Source organism: Helobdella robusta, assembly GCF_000326865.2.
Source record: "Helobdella robusta unplaced genomic scaffold HELROscaffold_21, whole genome shotgun sequence".
Lineage (NCBI taxonomy): Eukaryota > Metazoa > Annelida > Clitellata > Rhynchobdellida > Glossiphoniidae > Helobdella > Helobdella robusta.
The window spans coordinates 291,910-311,774 of NW_008704124.1; the positions used below are offsets into that span (position 1 = coordinate 291,910).

A 19,865-nucleotide genomic window follows, 5' to 3' on the forward strand; every position below is an offset into this window, starting at 1 on the left:
TTGCCATCGACTCCCATCGACTCTCCTATTCATTATCTCCTTCCTCCTTATCTTTTTTTCTCTTGCGTACCCGACTTTGTATCATTGAAATCTCGCTTGATGGATCATTTCATTGATACGTACACACACACACACACACACACACACACACACACGAACGCACGCACACACACAAATATTCACATATATCATAAGTTAATGCGTATAGTCGAATATAATAAATTTTAATTTTATTTTGTAAAAAATCAACAGTCGTTTGTTAGATAATGATTTAAAAGTGATGAATACACATAGTTCTTTGATTAAATAATAAGCGTATGAACAAAATATACAAATAATCATATAGACAAACAAATCAACAAACAAGCATAACGCAAGTAAACAAACAAGCAAATAACAACACCAACAAAAACAAACAAACATACAAACAAGTAAACAAAGGAACATAAAAAAAATAGACATGCATACGTGAAGCCGGGACGACGAAGAATGCACACAATTGAATGAGAAATGTTTGGAATGGACGATAAAAAAGAAGAAGATAAGCAAACATAATCACTACCACCACTACAAACTGCAATTTTTGAGGTCAAAAAAACTTGAACTTCTGTAATTTACCGTCTACAAGGTCATAGCATCTCTGCCACTAAAGTGTCAATCATTGATTTGTGTGGGCCAATGAAATTGCAGAATGTAATTTGCGGGCGTGGAAAGCGCAAGTAGACTCCACCCGGAGAGTAAAGGTGATAGCCTATTGTGAATATGTGCGTGGAGCTAGGCTAGATGTAATTAGATGAGGTCACACGAACTGCAACAGTAATTTTTATTTAACTATACTACATTATCTCCCATTGTTGGAAGTTTTTCACTATAAATATCACTTATTAATTAATCTATGCTAACTTTTGAAATATGCACAATTAATTTTATTGATGATAATATTAAGAGGCATTATTTCTATAATGTAAAAATAAGAAATTTTCTAATTGGCTGTTATATCTATTGTCATTAAAAGTCATAAAGATTTAATTAATTGTAAAGTTAAGTGAATAATGAATGATAATTAATAATTAAAGATGGCCTCGTAAGAAAAAAATTGTAACATTAAACGGAATATTTATACAAAATTTTTGTTTATTTAATTATTAATCATTGATTATTTATTTATGATCAGCAACACTACAAGCATCTCTGATGCGCTTCGTTTAATTAAATTTTACATTTGAAAAAATATTTTTAAATAATTTATAAATTCGACGAAATATTTTGATGTATGGATTAATATGGAAACGACAGTGGAGAAAAAACACTCAAAGACATTAACGGCATTAAACAACAGCAACAGTAACATAAATTACAATTCGTGTGATGAGACCAAAGTATCGAACGACCAACAGCAACTCGTCGAATGCATTGTGTGTGGCGACAAGAGTTCTGGCAAGCATTACGGCCAGTTTACGTGCGAGGGCTGCAAGAGCTTCTTCAAGCGTTCAGTTCGTCGCAATCTGACGTACACTTGCAGAGGTAGTCGGAACTGCCCCATCGACCAGCACCACAGAAACCAATGTCAGTACTGCAGGTTCAAGAAGTGCATCAAAGTTGGCATGAGGAAGGAAGGTTTGTTCATCTGCCTCACCTCTCATCATGCAAATACTTGCTGGACATGTTTAATGTATCTATCTATGTAACAACAACATTTAGGAATTACTTATTCAAATTTTTCATTTAACATTAAATTAATGTTTCATTTATTTAAAAAACTGTTTGGATAAAACTTACTTGAACTAACTCAATCAGATAAATTGGTTATTATATTTTAATTTGTTTTGAAACAATTGAATTTAAAAGCCGTTCAGAGGGGAAGAATCCCGCCATCGCAACACCAACAACACCAACTCTCACAGCAGCATCCAGTCTTTGCCACCCATCAAACATCGAACCCCTACCAAACACACCATCATCATCACCAAATGCTGGCCTACAATAACAACAACAACAACGGCAATCCTCTCTGTCCAACAACAACTGCAGTCACACACTTTCATCACGCATCAGACAGACTGGCTGTTCCTTGCAGTGTTCCGACAAGTTCCACCTATTTATCTAGTTTCGTTTCGTTATTATTAAGAGCAGAACCGTATCCGACCGCGTTTGCCTCAATTACAAATTGTTACAACAACGGGCACGCAATAACAGCAACAACACCGTTACAACATCACAACAGCAACAAACTTCAACAACACCACTACCAACAATCTGCCTACCTATCCTCTACACCACACCAAAACGGATTTCACAATTCGCCTAACAACAACAGCAGCAACAACAACAACAGCAACAACGTATTCAGCAGCAATCAAGTATTCAACGACAACAACAACAACAACAACCAGTTAATGGGCATTGAGAACATTTGCGAGATGGCTGCCAGGTTGCTGTTCAGTGCAGTTGAGTGGGCCAGGAACATACCTTTCTTTCCAGACCTTCAGATCTCCGATCAAGTGGCTCTGCTGAGGTTGGGTTGGAGTGAGTTGTTCGTCTTAAATGCTGCCCAGTGCTCCATGCCGTTGCACGCTGCTCCGTTGCTGGCAGCTGCGGGTTTGCACGTCAGTCCCATGGCCGCTGATAGGGTCATGGCTTTCATGGACCACATCAGGTCAGCTCTTTATTTTCATTCAACAATAGATTTGCGTGCATCGTAATTTATTATAAAAAATTGTTATATTTTTTGTTCGGTTAAATTATAGACACGTCTGTTTTTAACAAATCGTTTATTTGATTATTTTCAAAGATCATTTCAAGAGCAAGTAGAAAGGTTGAAGTACTTGCAGGTTGATTCAGCTGAATACAGTTGTCTCAAAGCACTTGTTCTTTTCAGCTCAGGTCAGTTTAATCTAGTCATGTATTTTATTTATTTTTCATAAGGCAAGCGATATTGTTGTTTAGAAGGCAAGTAATTTCATGAAAGGTTAAGATTAACTTGATGATTTTTGAACTCAAACTACACTGAGCAAACCACGATTGTTTACAAACAGATCTACATGAATAAAGTTTCAAAGAATGTTTTTAGTTATAAATAATTTAGAAACTAGACGAAGTTTCACAGCGAATTAAATTAAATTAACACTTTTCAACACGAATTTGTTAGGAATCAACGGTAACAAAAAAACAACTATAACAATCAATTTGAAATTAAATTATTTAAATAAATATATAAATTAAAAATCCTATCGTCTAAAATAACATCCAGCACATGAACATACATGCACACATACAGCTCTGCACACAGGCACACACATCGTTTACATTGTTGTAACAATGTGCACGATGTGAGCCACAAACGGCAACGCTATTTGCGTAGAAAGAAGTTGTGAGATATTTATGGTTGAGACCATCAATCAGCCAATCATCCTATCCTGTTCATTCACTCACTCATTCATTCGTTCATTCATTCGTTCGTTCGTTCATTCATTCACTTATTCATTCATTCACTTATTCATTCATTCATTCATTCATTCATTCATTCATTCATTCATTCATTCATTCATTCATTCATTCATTCATTCATTCATTCATTCATTCATTCATTCATTCACTCACTCGCTCACTCAATTATTCACTCATGTACTCATTCATTCTATACTTATTTAACATATTCCTCCTTTTTTCTTTTCATTTCTTTTTCATTTATTTATTCATCTGACATACATTTTATTTCCTATGAGCCTTTGAACGTATATTTGTTAAAAAAATTTAAATTATTTTCGGAGCGTTTTAAACCTTTAAAATATTTCACGAACGTTCTGCATTCAACGGTATCTACATGATTTAAATGTAACTAAATATTGAGAATATAACTTATGGATTTGATTTTTTTATTTCACATTGATGATGAATTTACAATCAAACTATCCGTCATTTTTTGAGAAAATTAAATTAAATAAAAATTAAATTAATAGAACGTAATCACACAAATGAAAACACTCGGCCAACGTGTTTAGTATGAGGCGGTTTTAGTATGTTTAGTATGAAAAAGCACACATAAACATATTAAAACCGCCAACAACCTCACAACCAGCTAAAGACATTACAAACAAACACACACAACCAACCGCATACAGACACCACACTCAAACACACGAACATTTGTCGTGTAAACATACCGTCATTGTTTGACGGAAACCTTTTCAAATATTAAAATAGGTACCTCGAGTTATTACCATGCATCTTTATTTATTCGTTTCTGTTAGTTTTTTCATTAATTCATTCAGTCGTTCATTAGTTCGTTCGTTCGTTCGTCGTTCGTCGTTCGTTCGTTCATTCGTTCGTTCGTTCATTCGTTCATTCATTCATTCATTGAGGAAGTCTACATGATGTGGAGCACAAATTTGAGACAACTATAAAAAGAGTTATGAAAGGCTGCTTGTCTATACGAATGCGTTACTTCTTTTTCTATTTATATCGATGTGTGGTACGTATGTGCAATTGTGCAATTGTGCATCTTTGTGTGTGTACGTGTGTGCATGCGTGTATGTGTAGTGTATATATGTGTGTGAGTGGGAGAGAGAAAGATGTATGTATGAGTAAAGAATGTAAGTATAAAATCGTGCATTTTTTATGGTATTTGCTTATTTGTGTGTGTGTGTGTGTGTGTGTGTGTGTGTGTGTGTGTGTGTGGTGTGTGCATATATGTATGTGTGGTAGATAGAGAAATGTGTAGCTGTAGTGAATGTGTAGTTGGTGGCTTACTACGTGATGTGTTGGTTCTGATTATGAGATGCATCAAAGTGTCATGTCAGATGAGAACATCAAACGAGTTTCTAATGAATAAATAGAAAAATTCATCCAACTTGCTTTGTTGTTTTTTATTCTTTCGTTTGCACGTGATTACGTTGTATTTTTCCAACTACTTAAAATAAACTTGAATCAGATTGATGTGAGATGCGATGTTACTTTGAAAAATTAACATTTGAAAAACTGTGGATATTTGTTTGTAGCACGTAGCATTCCTTCATTCACTCATGTCTGCATTATTGAGATGCTAACAATCCTTCTTTGTTAGACTTCAAAACATCCCCGCCATTCCGTGAACTTCTATGGCGAGATGGCATAAAGTGGGCAGGCACATCAGCTCAATTAATCATCTTCCAGGCAGCAACACATCTATAATATTCTTTTCCATCGCCGCCGACCTTGTTAATTAAAAAAAAATTTTGAGGGGTGTCAGTCGTAAAAAATTATTTTCAGGACAAAAACTTCAAATTAAAATATAACTTCCACGGTGGCAAGTTTCCTTTCTGATATTGTTAAAAATTGAAAACCTTGCTCATCTTTTAAAAAAAATTATTAAAAAATAAATAATATTATCATAATGTTGCCAAATCCTAAGTAACTAAAACTGAAAACTGTCGCAATGTGTACCATTTGAAGTAGAAGAGAAGTAATTGAAGACTAAGAAAAACAAACCACGCACGAAAATGTTGTTAAAATGGCTGATATTCCATATTAAAACTCCATTTACAAAAATTATTTCGCTAATGCATAAAAAAAGAAACCTTGCTATCAAATTATTTTATAAATAATATAAAAATTAATTGTTTTAGTTCAATGCAAACGCCATTAGCACTACAAACAAGAAATACACCGCACCATGCCACACCACGTCGCGCCACAACACACCACAACACACCACAGCACATCATACCAGACAGATACCACATAACATCCCATATGAAGGGAGGAGGCACATTTTGATGGCACGTGGACCTTAACAGTGAGGGCATTCTTGTGTCACTTTGTAGTTATGATGCATTTCTCTCTCTCTCTCTCTCTCTCTCTCACTCTCTCTCTCTCTCTCTCTCTCTCTCTCTCTCTTATATATATAAAACATCATAAGCATAGGAAAATTGCATCTTGATCTGTTTGTAAATTTGTGCCATTTTTTTATTTTTAAAGGTTACAAAACTACCGCGTTAAAAATTTTCAGAAATAAGCAAATTGCATTTTGTATTTTGGAAGATTGCATGCGTGTGCAGTGCATACATGCTTATATAAACATTTGTATCAAAAACGTACACATACACTCATACACACGCATGCACACACATATTTATATATATATATATACATACATAAACACTCATATTTTGTTAAAATACATTGACACTGTGAAGAGGGTTTTCTTTCTGAGGGTATGTACGTATGTGAAAAGATTATATGTGTCTGTACGTGCGAACGTGTCTACGATTTTTCGTTTGGACAGTCGTTTGGAAGGTTGACATTGTCGTTTCGTCAGTTAATTATTTTGGTGTTTTCGTCGTTAAAAGTAATCGTTTATTGATATTTTTTGGATAGATTAACATAATTAGATTTTTGAATAATTTTATATAAAATTTAGTTTGTAAAATTCATTATTTTAGTGAAATTTGATAATATATTGTCTGTAAATTGCTGTCACGTGATAGGAATTTCCCTGCTAGTAAGCGTAATTAATTATAATAATAAATTTAATAATGTCGTCCGGTAGTCGCTACTGTTGTACGAAGTGTACAATAAAAGTTCCAAGTAAAGATGTGTTGTCATGCACTTGTTGCAAGACTTTTGTTCACAATAAATGTGAAACTAAGGATGATGTTCTTGAAATTTTGGGAAGTGTTAAAGGTTTAAAATGGTTTTGTCAACGCTGTGTTGATTTGTCTCAAGATGTTAGTTCTTTGGCTAAGTCAATGGATGCGTCCAAAAATGAATTTGTTGCTCAACTAAATGAAATAAATGATAGTAACAGAAAAATAAAACTTGACGTTGATAGCATAAAAATGGTTGTTGACCATAACCAATCTAAACTTGATGAACTTGATCGTTTCGATACTGTTTTACGTGAGGAAATTAAAATTTTTAAAAACGAAATAAAAGAAACATTTTCTAGCATTGTCAGCAAGGAAGTTAAATTGAATGTTGAAGTAATTAGAAGTGATGTCAAATCAATCTAGAAAACTTTACAAGAAGCTAGTGATGTTAAAGAAAGAGAAACAAATTTATTGATGTTTCGTTTAGCTGAAAGTGATGATGATCGTTCCAATGTTTTGAAAATTTTAAAGCATTTGACAGGAGATGTTTCTGAAAAAAATGTAATCAAAATAATGAGACTGGGAAGGAAATGCGAAACTGTCGTTAGACCCATTTTGATAAAGTTAGATTGCGTTTTACTCAGAGACTCAATAATGAGAAATGTATATAAATTCAAGTCGTTAAAAGAATTTTCACATGTTGGACTGAACTATGATTTAACAAAGGATCAGAGGCAGTTATGGAGCGAGAAGAAAACAATCAAAATTTTTTGTTCAGAGTGAGAGGACAGGTAGGGAGATGGAAGATTGTAAAAATACAGAAAAAAAACAGTGTTAATATAAAATATGTCAAGAATTTAGAAATAAATGATAACAATGATAAAGACTGCAACATAATAAATCGTAATTTAACACTAGGTTTATTGAACATTCGATCATTGATTTCTAAAACTGATACGATCTATGATTTGATTCATGATGGGCTAGATATTTTCGTTTTAGTCGAAACTTGGCACCGATCATCGAATAACATTTCTGTTAAATCATCAATGCCACCAGGATATAGTTATGTTGATTTTTTAAGAATAAATGATCCTCACCATGGGGGTTTAATTATTTACTTCAGTAATGAATTTAAGTTTAAGAAAATAAATCTGCCAATATTTAGTTCATTTGAAGCACTTGCTGTTAAATTATTTATTAGCAACAAAGATTTTGTTCTATTAGCCCTCTACAGGATCAGTTTTAGTTAGTAATTTATTTATTGAAGAATTTTTATGTTTACTAGAAAATATCACTTCTTTTAGTTTAAATATCATACTTTTGGGCGATTTCAACATTCACCTTGAGAAACAGGAAGATCGTCATACTGTAAATTTATTGGAAATATTAGAAATGTTTCAATTAAAAAATTTGATCGACGAACCGACTCATGAACATGGAGGTATTCTTGATCTGATTATTTGTTCTCAAGATTTTCAGATTTCAGATATTAAGATTTTTCCCAGTGGGACTTTTTCAGACTATAGTTTAATTCAGGTTAACATACCATTAACTCATAAGCGTCCTAAAATAGTCAAGAAACAAGTTAGATCCTGGAAATACCTAAATGAAAGCAATCTCATTAAATATATACAGACTTCTCCATTATCAAGGTCTTGCCAAAGCAATAATATTAATATTGAGTTTGATATTATGAGTTCTGAACTCAAGAAATTGGCTGATGCAGTTGCTCCACTTCGTTTTGCAGAAGTCAGATATGATTTTAATGCTCCATGGTATGATGGTAAATGTAAATCTTTCAAAAGACTTTGTCTAAAGAAAGAAAGGAATTACAGAAAATATCAGACAAAAATGAGTGGATAGCAGCTCTGAAAAATAAATCTAGGCTTTTTTCACAAAAAAGAAACAGTTATTGGAAAAGACTTGTAGCAGACAATAGTGGATCTTCTAAAAATCTATGGAATGTTATTAATAAAGTCCTTTGTTATCAGGTCACTGGTCAGTCATTGAGTGAAATTGTTGGTTTAGATTCGTCTCAATTCTTGAAGTTTTTTAATGATAAAGTAAATAAAATTAAACAGTCTACCAATGTGAGTAATTGTCCGACTATTTGTCAAGCTCAGTACAATGGGAATTGTTCTTTCCTGACTTTATGCTTTTAACAGAATCTGACGTTAGAAAAATTGTACTCAGTTTGCCATCAAAAACATGTATGATAAATGTCTTTCCGACCCATATTTTAAAGAAATATATTGATTTATTCATCGTTTTTCTTACCAGCATCTTAAATCTGAGTCTGAGCAGTGGCACATTTCCTAATGGTTGTAAGAATGCTATGGTTTATCCAGTATTAAAAAAAGTGAATATGGATCGAAATGATTTGTCTAGTTATAGACCAATTTCCAACATCTGTTTCATTTCCAAGATATTTGAACGAGTGGTTGCCAAACAGCTCTTGAATCATTTGAATGTAAACAACCTGCTACCAGTTCACCAGTCTGGATATCGCCGCTATCATTCAACGGAAACTGCACTGCTTTATGTGTTTTCTGAGTTGTTTGCTGCTTTGGACAAACAACATGTGGCTCTAGTCGCGTTTTTAGATATGAGTGCGGCATTTGATTGTGTAGACCATCAGATTCTCTTGGAAAAATTGGTTCATGATTATGGTATTTCCGGTACTGTTATCAAGTGGTTCAGATCATATCTGTTTGACAGAAAGCAACAAGTAGTCTTCAATAATGTGTTATCTAATGAAACGGTTTTGACATCAGGAGTGCCACAAGGTTCAGTGCTTGGGCCTATTCTTTTTATCATGTATAACGCTGAAGTTTCTAAAGTAATTGGTAATTTCGGTTTTAAATATCATGCCTATGCTGATGATATTCAGATTATAGTTAGTAATAAGCCAGAATTACTGCAATCTTAAATCAACAAACTTGTAACCTGCCTAAATAACATAGATAATTGGATGTCAAACAATGGTCTTAGATTAAATCAGCAGAAGTCAAAATTTGTTCCAATAGGTACATGGCAGCAGCTGATGAAACTTAATATCGATTCAGTGAAAATAGGAGATGTTAAAATAGAATTTAGTGACAAAGCAACTAATCTGGGTTTTATTCTTGATTCTAGATTATCAATGCATGATCATATAAAGATGATAACAAATTCTTGCTCCGGACAGATTCGAGAACTCTATAAACTCCGTAAGTCATTAGATAAATCTGCTATTCATACCTTGGTGCATGCATTGGTTCATTCACGATTGGACTATTGCAATGGTCTGTTTTACGGTTTGCCAGATAGGTCTATTTCTGCAATTCAATCTATTCAGAATAGAGCAGCCAAATTGATTGTTGGAGGTCTCAAATTTAACCATGTTACTCCAATTCTTAAGAGCCTTCATTGGCTTACTATAAAGAAAAGAATTAAATATAAAATATGTATTTTAATGTATAAAACTGTGCATGGCTTGTTACCAAGTTATTTGATAGATAAAATAAAAGAAAAGTCTATAATGATGAGTGGTATGAACCTTAGATCAGATGATGGCATTTTGCTGGTTGTACCTGATGTCAATCTGCAGATAGCATCAAGAGATTTTGCAGTATCTGGACCAATGGTTTGGAACAGCTTACCGAGATCTTTTAGAACTAAAGATTTGAAACTTGATGATTTTAAAAAAAAACTTAAAACTTACTTATTTTCGCTTTGATTTTGTTGTTAAGTGAATAATTATTTGTTTGTTACTACCGCTATTGACTGTACTCTTTTCTTTTTTGACTTTGATTATAGATAGCGCTTTTGAGAACTTTTTGATTTTAATTAGCGCTTATAAATGTTTCATTAATAATAATAATAATAATAATAATAATAATAATAATAATAATAATAATACACTCATACATAAACACTCATATTTTGTTAAAATACATTGACACTGTGATGAGGGTTTTCTGCGTGGTGTTTGCGCGTTTTGAAAGGAGGCAAAGTTTTTGCTTGTATGTATGTACGTATGTGAAAAGATTATATGTGTCTGTACGTGCGAACGTGTCTACGATTTGTTGATTGAAAGATTAGTCAATTAACAATTCAGTGTAGCAGATGATCTGATAATGAATGACGAGTAACGATGATGGCCAGCTTGTTGATTGGATGAACGCATGGCTGATTGAGCTCTTAGTTGTTGATTAGTCATTTGAATTTTTAAATGATTTTGTGTACTTTAAATAGCAATATATAAATTACTCATAATTTTTGAATATTATTATTAGTATTATGTTTAAATGTGCTTGCATCCACTCACACGTAGATACATACATTGATACACACACATACATTGATACACACACATACATTCACACACACACATACATTCACACACACACATACATTTATATACACACACACATATTCATACACGCACACACACATACCTATACATTCATACACACACATACACGCCCGCACACGCACGCAAACATTCATACACACACGCACATACACGCACGCACACAATCGTGCATACATCACGCACTATCTTAACGTATTATATTAATTCAAATATCTCAATAGACCTTTCAGTGATCTCAAGAAATTCATTGTTGGCTAACAGGTGTGGACATATTTATGTATGCAACAATTTTCCGTGTAACCTGTTCTCACAATGGTTCGATCATTATCGATAGATTTGGTGTTATATAAACTAATTGTATTTTATGTGACCATTTATATCACATACACAAACGCATACTCACACGCACACGCACACAAACATACACACGCACGCACGCACACAAGCGAGCGTTCTTAGTCTTTGTGTGAATATATTTTAGTCCTGCAACCAAATCTGGAGCGTCTTTGTAATCATCGCTTTTCTTCCTTTATTAAATAAAATAAATTTTTATTCCAAATACGAATTAAAAAGATTTTCTACTTTGCTTCAAATGAAATTTCTGAAGATTTCAAAACCAAATGATTTCGAGTTGAATTATTTTTTGATATAATCTTTTTAATGATCTTAATTCAATTTTATTTTCTTTAACTGGTGATAATTTAAAAAAAAACTTATTAGCCGGCAGTGGCAGATCCGGAATTTTTTGGTTGAGGGCAGGCAGTAACGGAATGAATCGGAGTCGGATATTTTTCATACGAGGTTGAGGGAGCGCATTTTCTACAGTTGATCGTTGATCTATTTTTTAATTATTCTTCCTCATAACTTTTCCATGATTTTTCAATGTTTAATTTAGAAAATTCTCAATTATGACGTAAAAGTTTGCTACAGAATCGTAATTTTTTTCGTGCTCTGGAGAGAGGTGCAGGTGCCTTTGACCTTTTAACACCAATCAAAAAAAAATTTGAATTGCAATGGAATTTGGCGGAGAAACAAAACTTTTTAGTTTAAAATTCAGAAAAAATTAATGACATCGTGAATGTCGATTGGAAACAGAATGGTTTATTGCAATTGAAAAATATTTTTAGAAATTTAGTTTGAAAGGAAATAAATAAAAGTGAACCATCAATAAAATGTTTCTTTCTCTCTCTTCAGTCAGCACCACGTCAGCACCATACATCATTGGGCAGCTGCCGTGCATGACTTGCTTGTCGGTTCCATCTCGTAACATGGAAAACATTGCTTGGAAGACAGTGGTTGGATTGTATGGATAGATGGGTGGATGAATGAATGAGTGAGTAAATAAATGAGTAGGTAGATAGAGAGATAGATGGATGAGTAGATGGTTGACGGATGAATGAATGAAAAAATGAATGAATGAACGAACGAACAAATGAATGAATGAATAAATAGATAGATAGATGGTTGGATGGGTTGATAAGTAGTTGGTTGATGGATGAATGAATATAGATGTCTAATTTGATGGTTGCTTCTTAATACGCTTGTTTATATGAGAGCGTATGTTTTCACTGATGTATTAATTTTTTTACTGCCTTAAAACAATGTTTCACCATAAATGGAGTGCCTATTTTTTACTCTTTTCCAGGTTCAACTGATCTATAAGAATGTCACTCTTTTGTTATTCTTATTTATTTCCATTTTTTGCTAAATCATTTTATTGCTTTCTATGGTCCTTCAAGTCAGTTAAAACATTTTTAAAACTTTTCTTTAATTTTTGTTACAATTATGATAAAAGTTTATGCCACACGCATAGGACTGATGTAAATTTCTGTTCGAATTTCCTGTTTGTACAAATCTGAAATCTGAAGCGAAATGTTTGAACAGTTAGAAGTGGAGGGGGTTGTCATCATGGTGCAGGTTCCATGTGTTGTCAGCCGTCACCACATCATTCTAACACCATTCCGTCATCACAACATCTCATCAGCACAACACCACATCAACAAAATGTCTTCCATTTCAACTTTTTACGGAAACGGTTTTCATACTATTTATAGAAATGACAGTGATGCTTGCTTTAACTTCAGAAATTTTGTTGCAAGCAGTTTTCCGAGGTAGTTGTTTGCAGTTGTCAGCGAATCAATCATCTGCTAAACATTTCCAAATGATCTACAAGATAGATAATCATTCACAATTGTTCTCTTATTTTCAAAATAATTTCCAAACATTTGTTTCATGACTGCTCGAATTTACATTTTTTGTCATGTTTCCTTGTTAGTTTTAAAATAATCATCCTCAAGAGAGTTTCAACCTAGTTAGACAATTAATGTTTAATTAGACATGTCCCGGGATTGATGTCTTAAATATCAATCAATCAAACAATCCATCAATCTTCGTTTAGCGTCCAGAGACCCAGTTCCCCCGAGGTAGGACTTAAATATATATATATTTTTACTTTTTGATCATCCATCTTTTGAAAGAAGTTATTTAAACGGAAATTGTCAGCTGATGGTTTTGAATAAACCAGAACGTTGAGCGTTGTTGGACGAACGATTCAACATATCGCATGCAGTTTGCAAATAAACATTTATCAATTGTTCTCAATAACGAAACATTTTGGACGTGTGTCATCTGCTGTATTTGACGAGAGTGCAAGCAAACTGTTCAAGTACACTCAGTACCATCGGTGCAGTCAGTACAGACAGTACAACCTGTACAATATTTTTTCAAGTGCGTTTCATTGTAACAAGAACATTTGTACTCTGTGTTTGTAGATGTATAAAAAGTAGTAGATGATTATAACGAGTAGTAGATGAGTATAACGAGTAGTAGATGATTATAACGAGTAGAGCAGTAGTCTGGCAGGCATCCACAGTTGGAAACATAAGAAGGGATGGAGCAGGAAACTTTCGTACGCATGTTAAACTGCATAATTAATGACGACGAAATCAGACTCAAGTTAATATGATGATGAAGGTTCGTAAGTGCATTGATAATGTTCGCTTCATTGGTGCAACTCTCGCCATCAACAAATGTTATTGATCAGTTCCCAATGCTCTTCCAACTAATAAAATGGTTTGTTATCTTTCTTCTCGTGCCAACAATACAAATTTTATTGCTTCAATCACAGAACATCTTAAGCTATTAATAATTAATAAGCACTACTACATCAATGATTGTACGATGCACCATATTATGAATGTGTGTGTGTGTGTGTGTGTGTGTGTGTGTGTGAAGATTCGTATATGTGAATGGATGTGTGTGTTTGTTGTCTGAATGTGTGTGTTTCAATTCATTGCATTTTATTAACGATAATGCGGACGAATTTGATCCAAGTGTAAACATTAAATCATTAAATCGCGATATATCGTTGGGAAGAGATCTAGAAATTGGTAAAAAAAATTAGCAACTTTAAAAAATGTAGTTATTTGAAATGTATTGACATATGAAACGGATATTTTACACCAATTTTTAAGGGGCATTAAATGAAGAATGTAGTTCGTTTAATAGCTTCAATTAACCGGACAGAGAGGGATTTAAATGTTGAAATGAAAATAGTTTTATGCCTGTATTTGGGAGACATTATTTTATTAAATTTTTTAATAAAAGTATGATTTGGGATCAAAGTTTTGATGCAATTGCATAATTTATTGACCTACGATCCTCCCAATTTAAAAGCCATCTGAATGGTTCATTGATTACTCGAAAATTGAAGTTGATCTCAAAACCAAGCCACGAGTCAAAAATAGAAAAATTTAATTCTGCATGTACGTAATAAAATGCTCATATTTTAATGTTTCACTATGTTGAGTCAGATGCTAAGACGTTTGCCCGCTGCACACAATCCAAACAAACAAAGACAGCATAAAAATTAATGCTAACAAAACAAATATAAAACATTTGAAACATGCAAGGGTTCATAGGTCAACTCTTTATAATGCTGCACATACGCAAGTATCTATACGCACGTATATGTGACTGAGTGTATATGTGCGTGATTGCACGCGCGTTTGTGTACGTGTGTGTGCACGTGAATGATGCATTGCTCCGTGTGGAAATGTCACGTTTGATTTTTTCATAATTGTCTGAGTGTGCTGCCACTTGCATTAAATGCGTTTGAGTCTTGTGTACGTGGGCGTATTTGTGTGCGTGTTTTAGAAGCGTGTTAAAGTCTGTTGGAGATGTTGAATTGATATTTACCGTGATGTGTGCGAGGTAGAAATTATTGTATCTATGGAACTGATCAGGAGCAAAAAATTAAATGATTGAATGAGTTAACGAACAATTTAACTAACGAAATTTTTCTTTAGTTTCACATCTCTTATACCAGCCTGTTAATGCGATCCCGCGCGCACAAATGAGTGACTCTATTAATGAGTTCACACATTGCTGGTTTTAAACACGCAAGTTTTTTTGCAAAATACGACAATGTTTTATACCGCAGTGAGAAAATGTCTTGATTGGTAGTTAGTTGTTTCTTGTTACGTAAAACTGTGGTTCTTAACTAATTATAATGTTACATGTTAAATCTTCAAATAAATTAAATATAACTTCAGGAGTCCCGCAAGGATCAATCTTAGACCCACTTCTATTTATAATTTTTATGAATGATTTTCATCTGGCTACTGACGCTCATCATCTCCTGTATGCAGATGATACTAACATTTTCTTCCCAACTAGCAATCCATCAAACGATGTAGAGATAATTAACAAAAGTTTAGATGATGTTTCAAATTGGTTCATCAATAATAAACTAATTGTAAATTTTTCTAAATGCAACTACATTCTATTCGGTCCAAAAATATTGACTAACACAATACCTAATTTAGATATAAAAATGAATAACCATAGCATCCCGCGTACATCCAGCACAAAATTTCTCAGAGTGATAATCAAGGACAACCTCTCGTGGGATATGCATATAGACTCGTTATCGAAAAAAATTAATAAAACCATAGGCGTAATTAATAAAATTAAAGTAAGATTGAATAAACCAATAATTATAGATTTGTATTATTCATTAATCTATCCACATCTAATATACTGCAACATCATCTGGGGAAACAGCCCTGAAGTTCACTTGAAGCAAATTACCAGATGTCAAAATCGTTTCATCAAAATTCTATTAAATCTACATCCATATAGTCATGTCAGCTGTTATTACCCTGAACTGAAAATTTTAAACATAAAAAATTTGTATAATTATCATGTTTCTATCTTTGTGTTCAAGTTCCTACATTATCAATTACCAACATCTTTTAATGACTTCTTCGAATTCGGAAATGCTGTGCAGTCAAAGTTCACTCGACATTCTCCTCTGCTCGATACACCACCTACAAGAATAACACTGCTTGGTGGAAGTTTAAAACATACCGGTCCCGAAATCTGGGAGAAACTTCCTGTTGATATAAAGACTACAAATTCCTTGCATTTGTTTAAAAACAAAATAAAGAAATATTTATTGAAAAAAAGTACAATTTTTATTTAATTAGAATCATGTAAATTGTGCATTATGTTAATTTTGTCATGAATTATAAATTTACTTAGAAATTGTGTTAGAATGAACAATTTGTGAACGGTGGCCTGCGACACAAGAATTTTGTTTTCTTTTAGCTTTGGTCTCCTAATCATTACCTAATTATTATTAATTTGGATTGATTGAATAAAATTTGATTTGATTTGATGTTAAGTATGTATGTTGCTGTGCTATTGCCCGTATGTTTATGTTTAAATGTCCATACTGTTCGCATCTTCATATCGTTCGTATGTTCATATTGTTCATCTATTCTTAGTTTTCAAAGTGTTCGTATTGGTATAGTGTTTGCATGTTCATATTGTTTGTAAACAGTATGGTTATTCTGCGTGTTCGGTATGTCCTTTTAATGATCCGCTGATATTTTTTCCTTCTACATCTCTTGACGTCGGTGATCGTTAGTCATCTGAGTTGACGACTGGTTTCATTCACTTGAGCAGCGTTCATGATTACGTAATCAATGAAAACAGTAATAATTAATACACGAATAATAAATAAAATTTTCAAAAATGCCCTTTAACATTGAGGTTTTCCTTTGAATCCAGCTATTTTATCATCCTAAACTATTTTATCATCCTAGACAAACGCTCTTACTAAGTCTGTTTGGCTTTCTTAACCCTTGTTCGCCCGCCTAACATTTTTTTCTAAACTTTCTTACCACATCTCAATTTTTCACAAGTTTGAAATTGGATCTAAAGACCTATTCAGATTTAACAAGCTCGTTACCCAAACGTAGAGATGAGATCATAGAAAATATTACAACCGATTAATTACTGATAAAACTCTATAACGTTTTACAGCAGCATTCTTCAAAAAATTCATCATATGCAAGCACGACAGCAACAGCAAAATTGTTACATTAGTTATACCCTTCACACACAGGCACACACACACACACTTGCACATTTCATCTCGTGCGTGATTGGAAGAAGTAACTTCAGGTTAATTCTTTTTTTCCTGCTCTGTAAACATTTCATCCATCTATTTGTTCATTCATTTGTTTGTTCGTTCATTCATTTTTTTTATTTTTTGTTCATTCATTTTTTCTGTCCGTTCTTTCGTTTGCCATTTTGTTTGTTCACGTTCATTCACTCATTCACTTACTCACACACACTTATACATTCATTTTTTATTCATTCATTTATTTACTTGTGTCGCGTTTGTCATTATTAGAGCAGATACACACACGCACACGCCAACGTATGCCACGATGCAAATGTGTATCAACAAACAAACAAACCAACTAACTTACAAACAAACGAACTAACTTACAAACAAATAAACAATGTATTTTATGTATTTCGTTCGTGTTTGTTTGTGTGTCTATATCTTGTATGTACGTGCGTGGTGCTAGTATATTTTGATGCGATGTGTCTGAGGTGAGAGCATTAGAAATTTTTCTCTGTTGGTTTGGTTGCCATTCGGTTGACCAATGAACCAAAACTCGCGGGCACTGTACTTCCTGATGTTATCATGAACTATTGATACTTGGGTGCCATTCCATCGTTATTTTTGTTGTTGCCACCCTATATTATTTTCTAAAAAATTAGAATTTGTCATAGTACGCAAGACAATGTTATAAAATTAGATTTCCAATTTTTATTTTTTTTATTTTTCAAATAATTAATCTCGTCTAAATGCATATTTAAATTGACAGGAAAAGGTATAAAAATTTTTCGCAAAATAGAACACCGAAAAACCCGAATTTGTATGTATTAAATAAACAGACCAACACACAAACAAAGAACTAACTAGCTGGCACACACAAACGCATGCACATACAAACACGAACGAACATAGCAACAAGAAGCGTGAGTATGCATGCATCTATCTATCTGACACAAAAACTCAAATTCCACGCGCGTACGTTTAGCGAAAATTCATTCCAGATGTTTGCAGCTTCCTCAACTTCCTTCGGAGCATGCAAGTAATTTAAAAAATTAATTTTTCACATTAATCGATTGTTCTCACGTTCACACTTTGTAAACTTTCAAATGTCCTTCTTGCTCTCTTCTAGTATGTGATGTTGTGTTGATGTGATGCTGTGTTGATGTGATGGTGTATGGATGTGATGTTGTGTTGATGTGATGGTGTATGGGTGTGATGTTGTGTTGATGTGATATGGAATGAAATGCTTATTTTGCTGTGTAAAATGGTCGGCCAGCATATTATTAAACAAAGTTACTAATATTTAATTACTTTGTTCTTATTTCTATAAAATACAAACCCTTTTATTGAGGCTACAAATTCGCATTTTTGAGTTTAGCTAAACATTACACAAACAACAACTCAAAACCATCACAACTCAACCAAAATATCTGGCACAACAACGACGCAAAATACCACAGCCAGGCAGAGTAGCAAGACATCGTGACACGATACTCGGCAAAGATTTCATCTCAACAATCTACAAATAGGCTATTGAAATGACACAACTACACTTCTCCTTGTTACACAATTTAGTTATAAAACATCGCATATTTTTAAACGTCAATCAATCAACGTCGTTGTCAATTTGCTCTCGATATTTTATTTATTTTCATTTCCAGTTATTTAGAAGGATGTGTCATCAATTTTTTTTCGTCTATTTGTATTTCACGTGATCTCTTTTAACATTGAAACCCAAACGTCATCATAATCACTAAAACCACCATCATCATCAACATCATCGTCACCACCACAATCACCACCACCGCACAACAGACGCCTGCGGCCTCACCGACTGCCACCACATAGAGAACTTGCAGGAGAAATCTCAATGCGCCTTAGAGGAGTACGTACGCACGCAGTACCCGGACCAACCGTCACGTTTCGGAAAGCTGCTCCTTCGACTTCCGTCTCTCAGGACAGTATCGCCTCAAGTCATCGAGCAGTTGTTCTTCGTTCGTCTGGTCGGCAAGACTCCAATCGAGACGTTGATTCGAGACATGTTGCTGAGTGGCGGATCCTTCAATTGGCCATATGTACCTCTACAGTGAGGTTCAGCCACTCCTGCTCTTCTCTATCTATGTTTTCTCCTTCTTCTTCTTCTTCTTCTTCTTCTTCTTCTTCTTCTTCTTCTTCTTCTTCCTCTTCTTCTTCTTCTTCTTCTTCTTCTTCTTCTTCTTCTTCTTCTTCTTCTTCTTCTTCTTCTTCTTCTTCTTCTTCTTCTTCTTCTTCTTCTTCGTCTTCTTCTTCATCTTCTTGTTTTCGGTTAAATGTGTTGTTAAATAAATTTCTAAGTATAATGTATGTAGTTAGTTATCTGGCAGTTATTTTCTCTTTTGAAGTTGTTCGGTGTTATTTGATGTGAATGGTTTTTCCGCTTTGTTTTGGTTTACTTGGTTGTATTCAGTTGGTTGCTAACATACTGGTTGGTTGGTTTTATTTTAATCTGATTAATGGGTTCAAAAAATTTTATATTTAATTA

General features: G+C 33.6%; 1 protein-coding gene across 1 annotated transcript; it reads left to right on the forward strand.

Moving 5' to 3' along the window:
- Positions 1-1,283: 1,283 nt before the first annotated feature.
- HELRODRAFT_77679 (hypothetical protein) lies at positions 1,284-19,434 on the forward strand (the record flags this gene model as incomplete). The annotated part of the gene is made up of 7 exons (XM_009018241.1): positions 1,284-1,617; positions 1,849-1,913; positions 2,056-2,066; positions 2,090-2,149; positions 2,354-2,656; positions 2,792-2,883; positions 19,160-19,434. The coding sequence occupies 7 exons, from the start codon at positions 1,284-1,286 to the stop codon at positions 19,432-19,434; spliced, it is 1,140 nt and encodes a 379-aa protein (XP_009016489.1).
- Between the last annotated feature and the right edge of the window lie 431 nt (positions 19,435-19,865).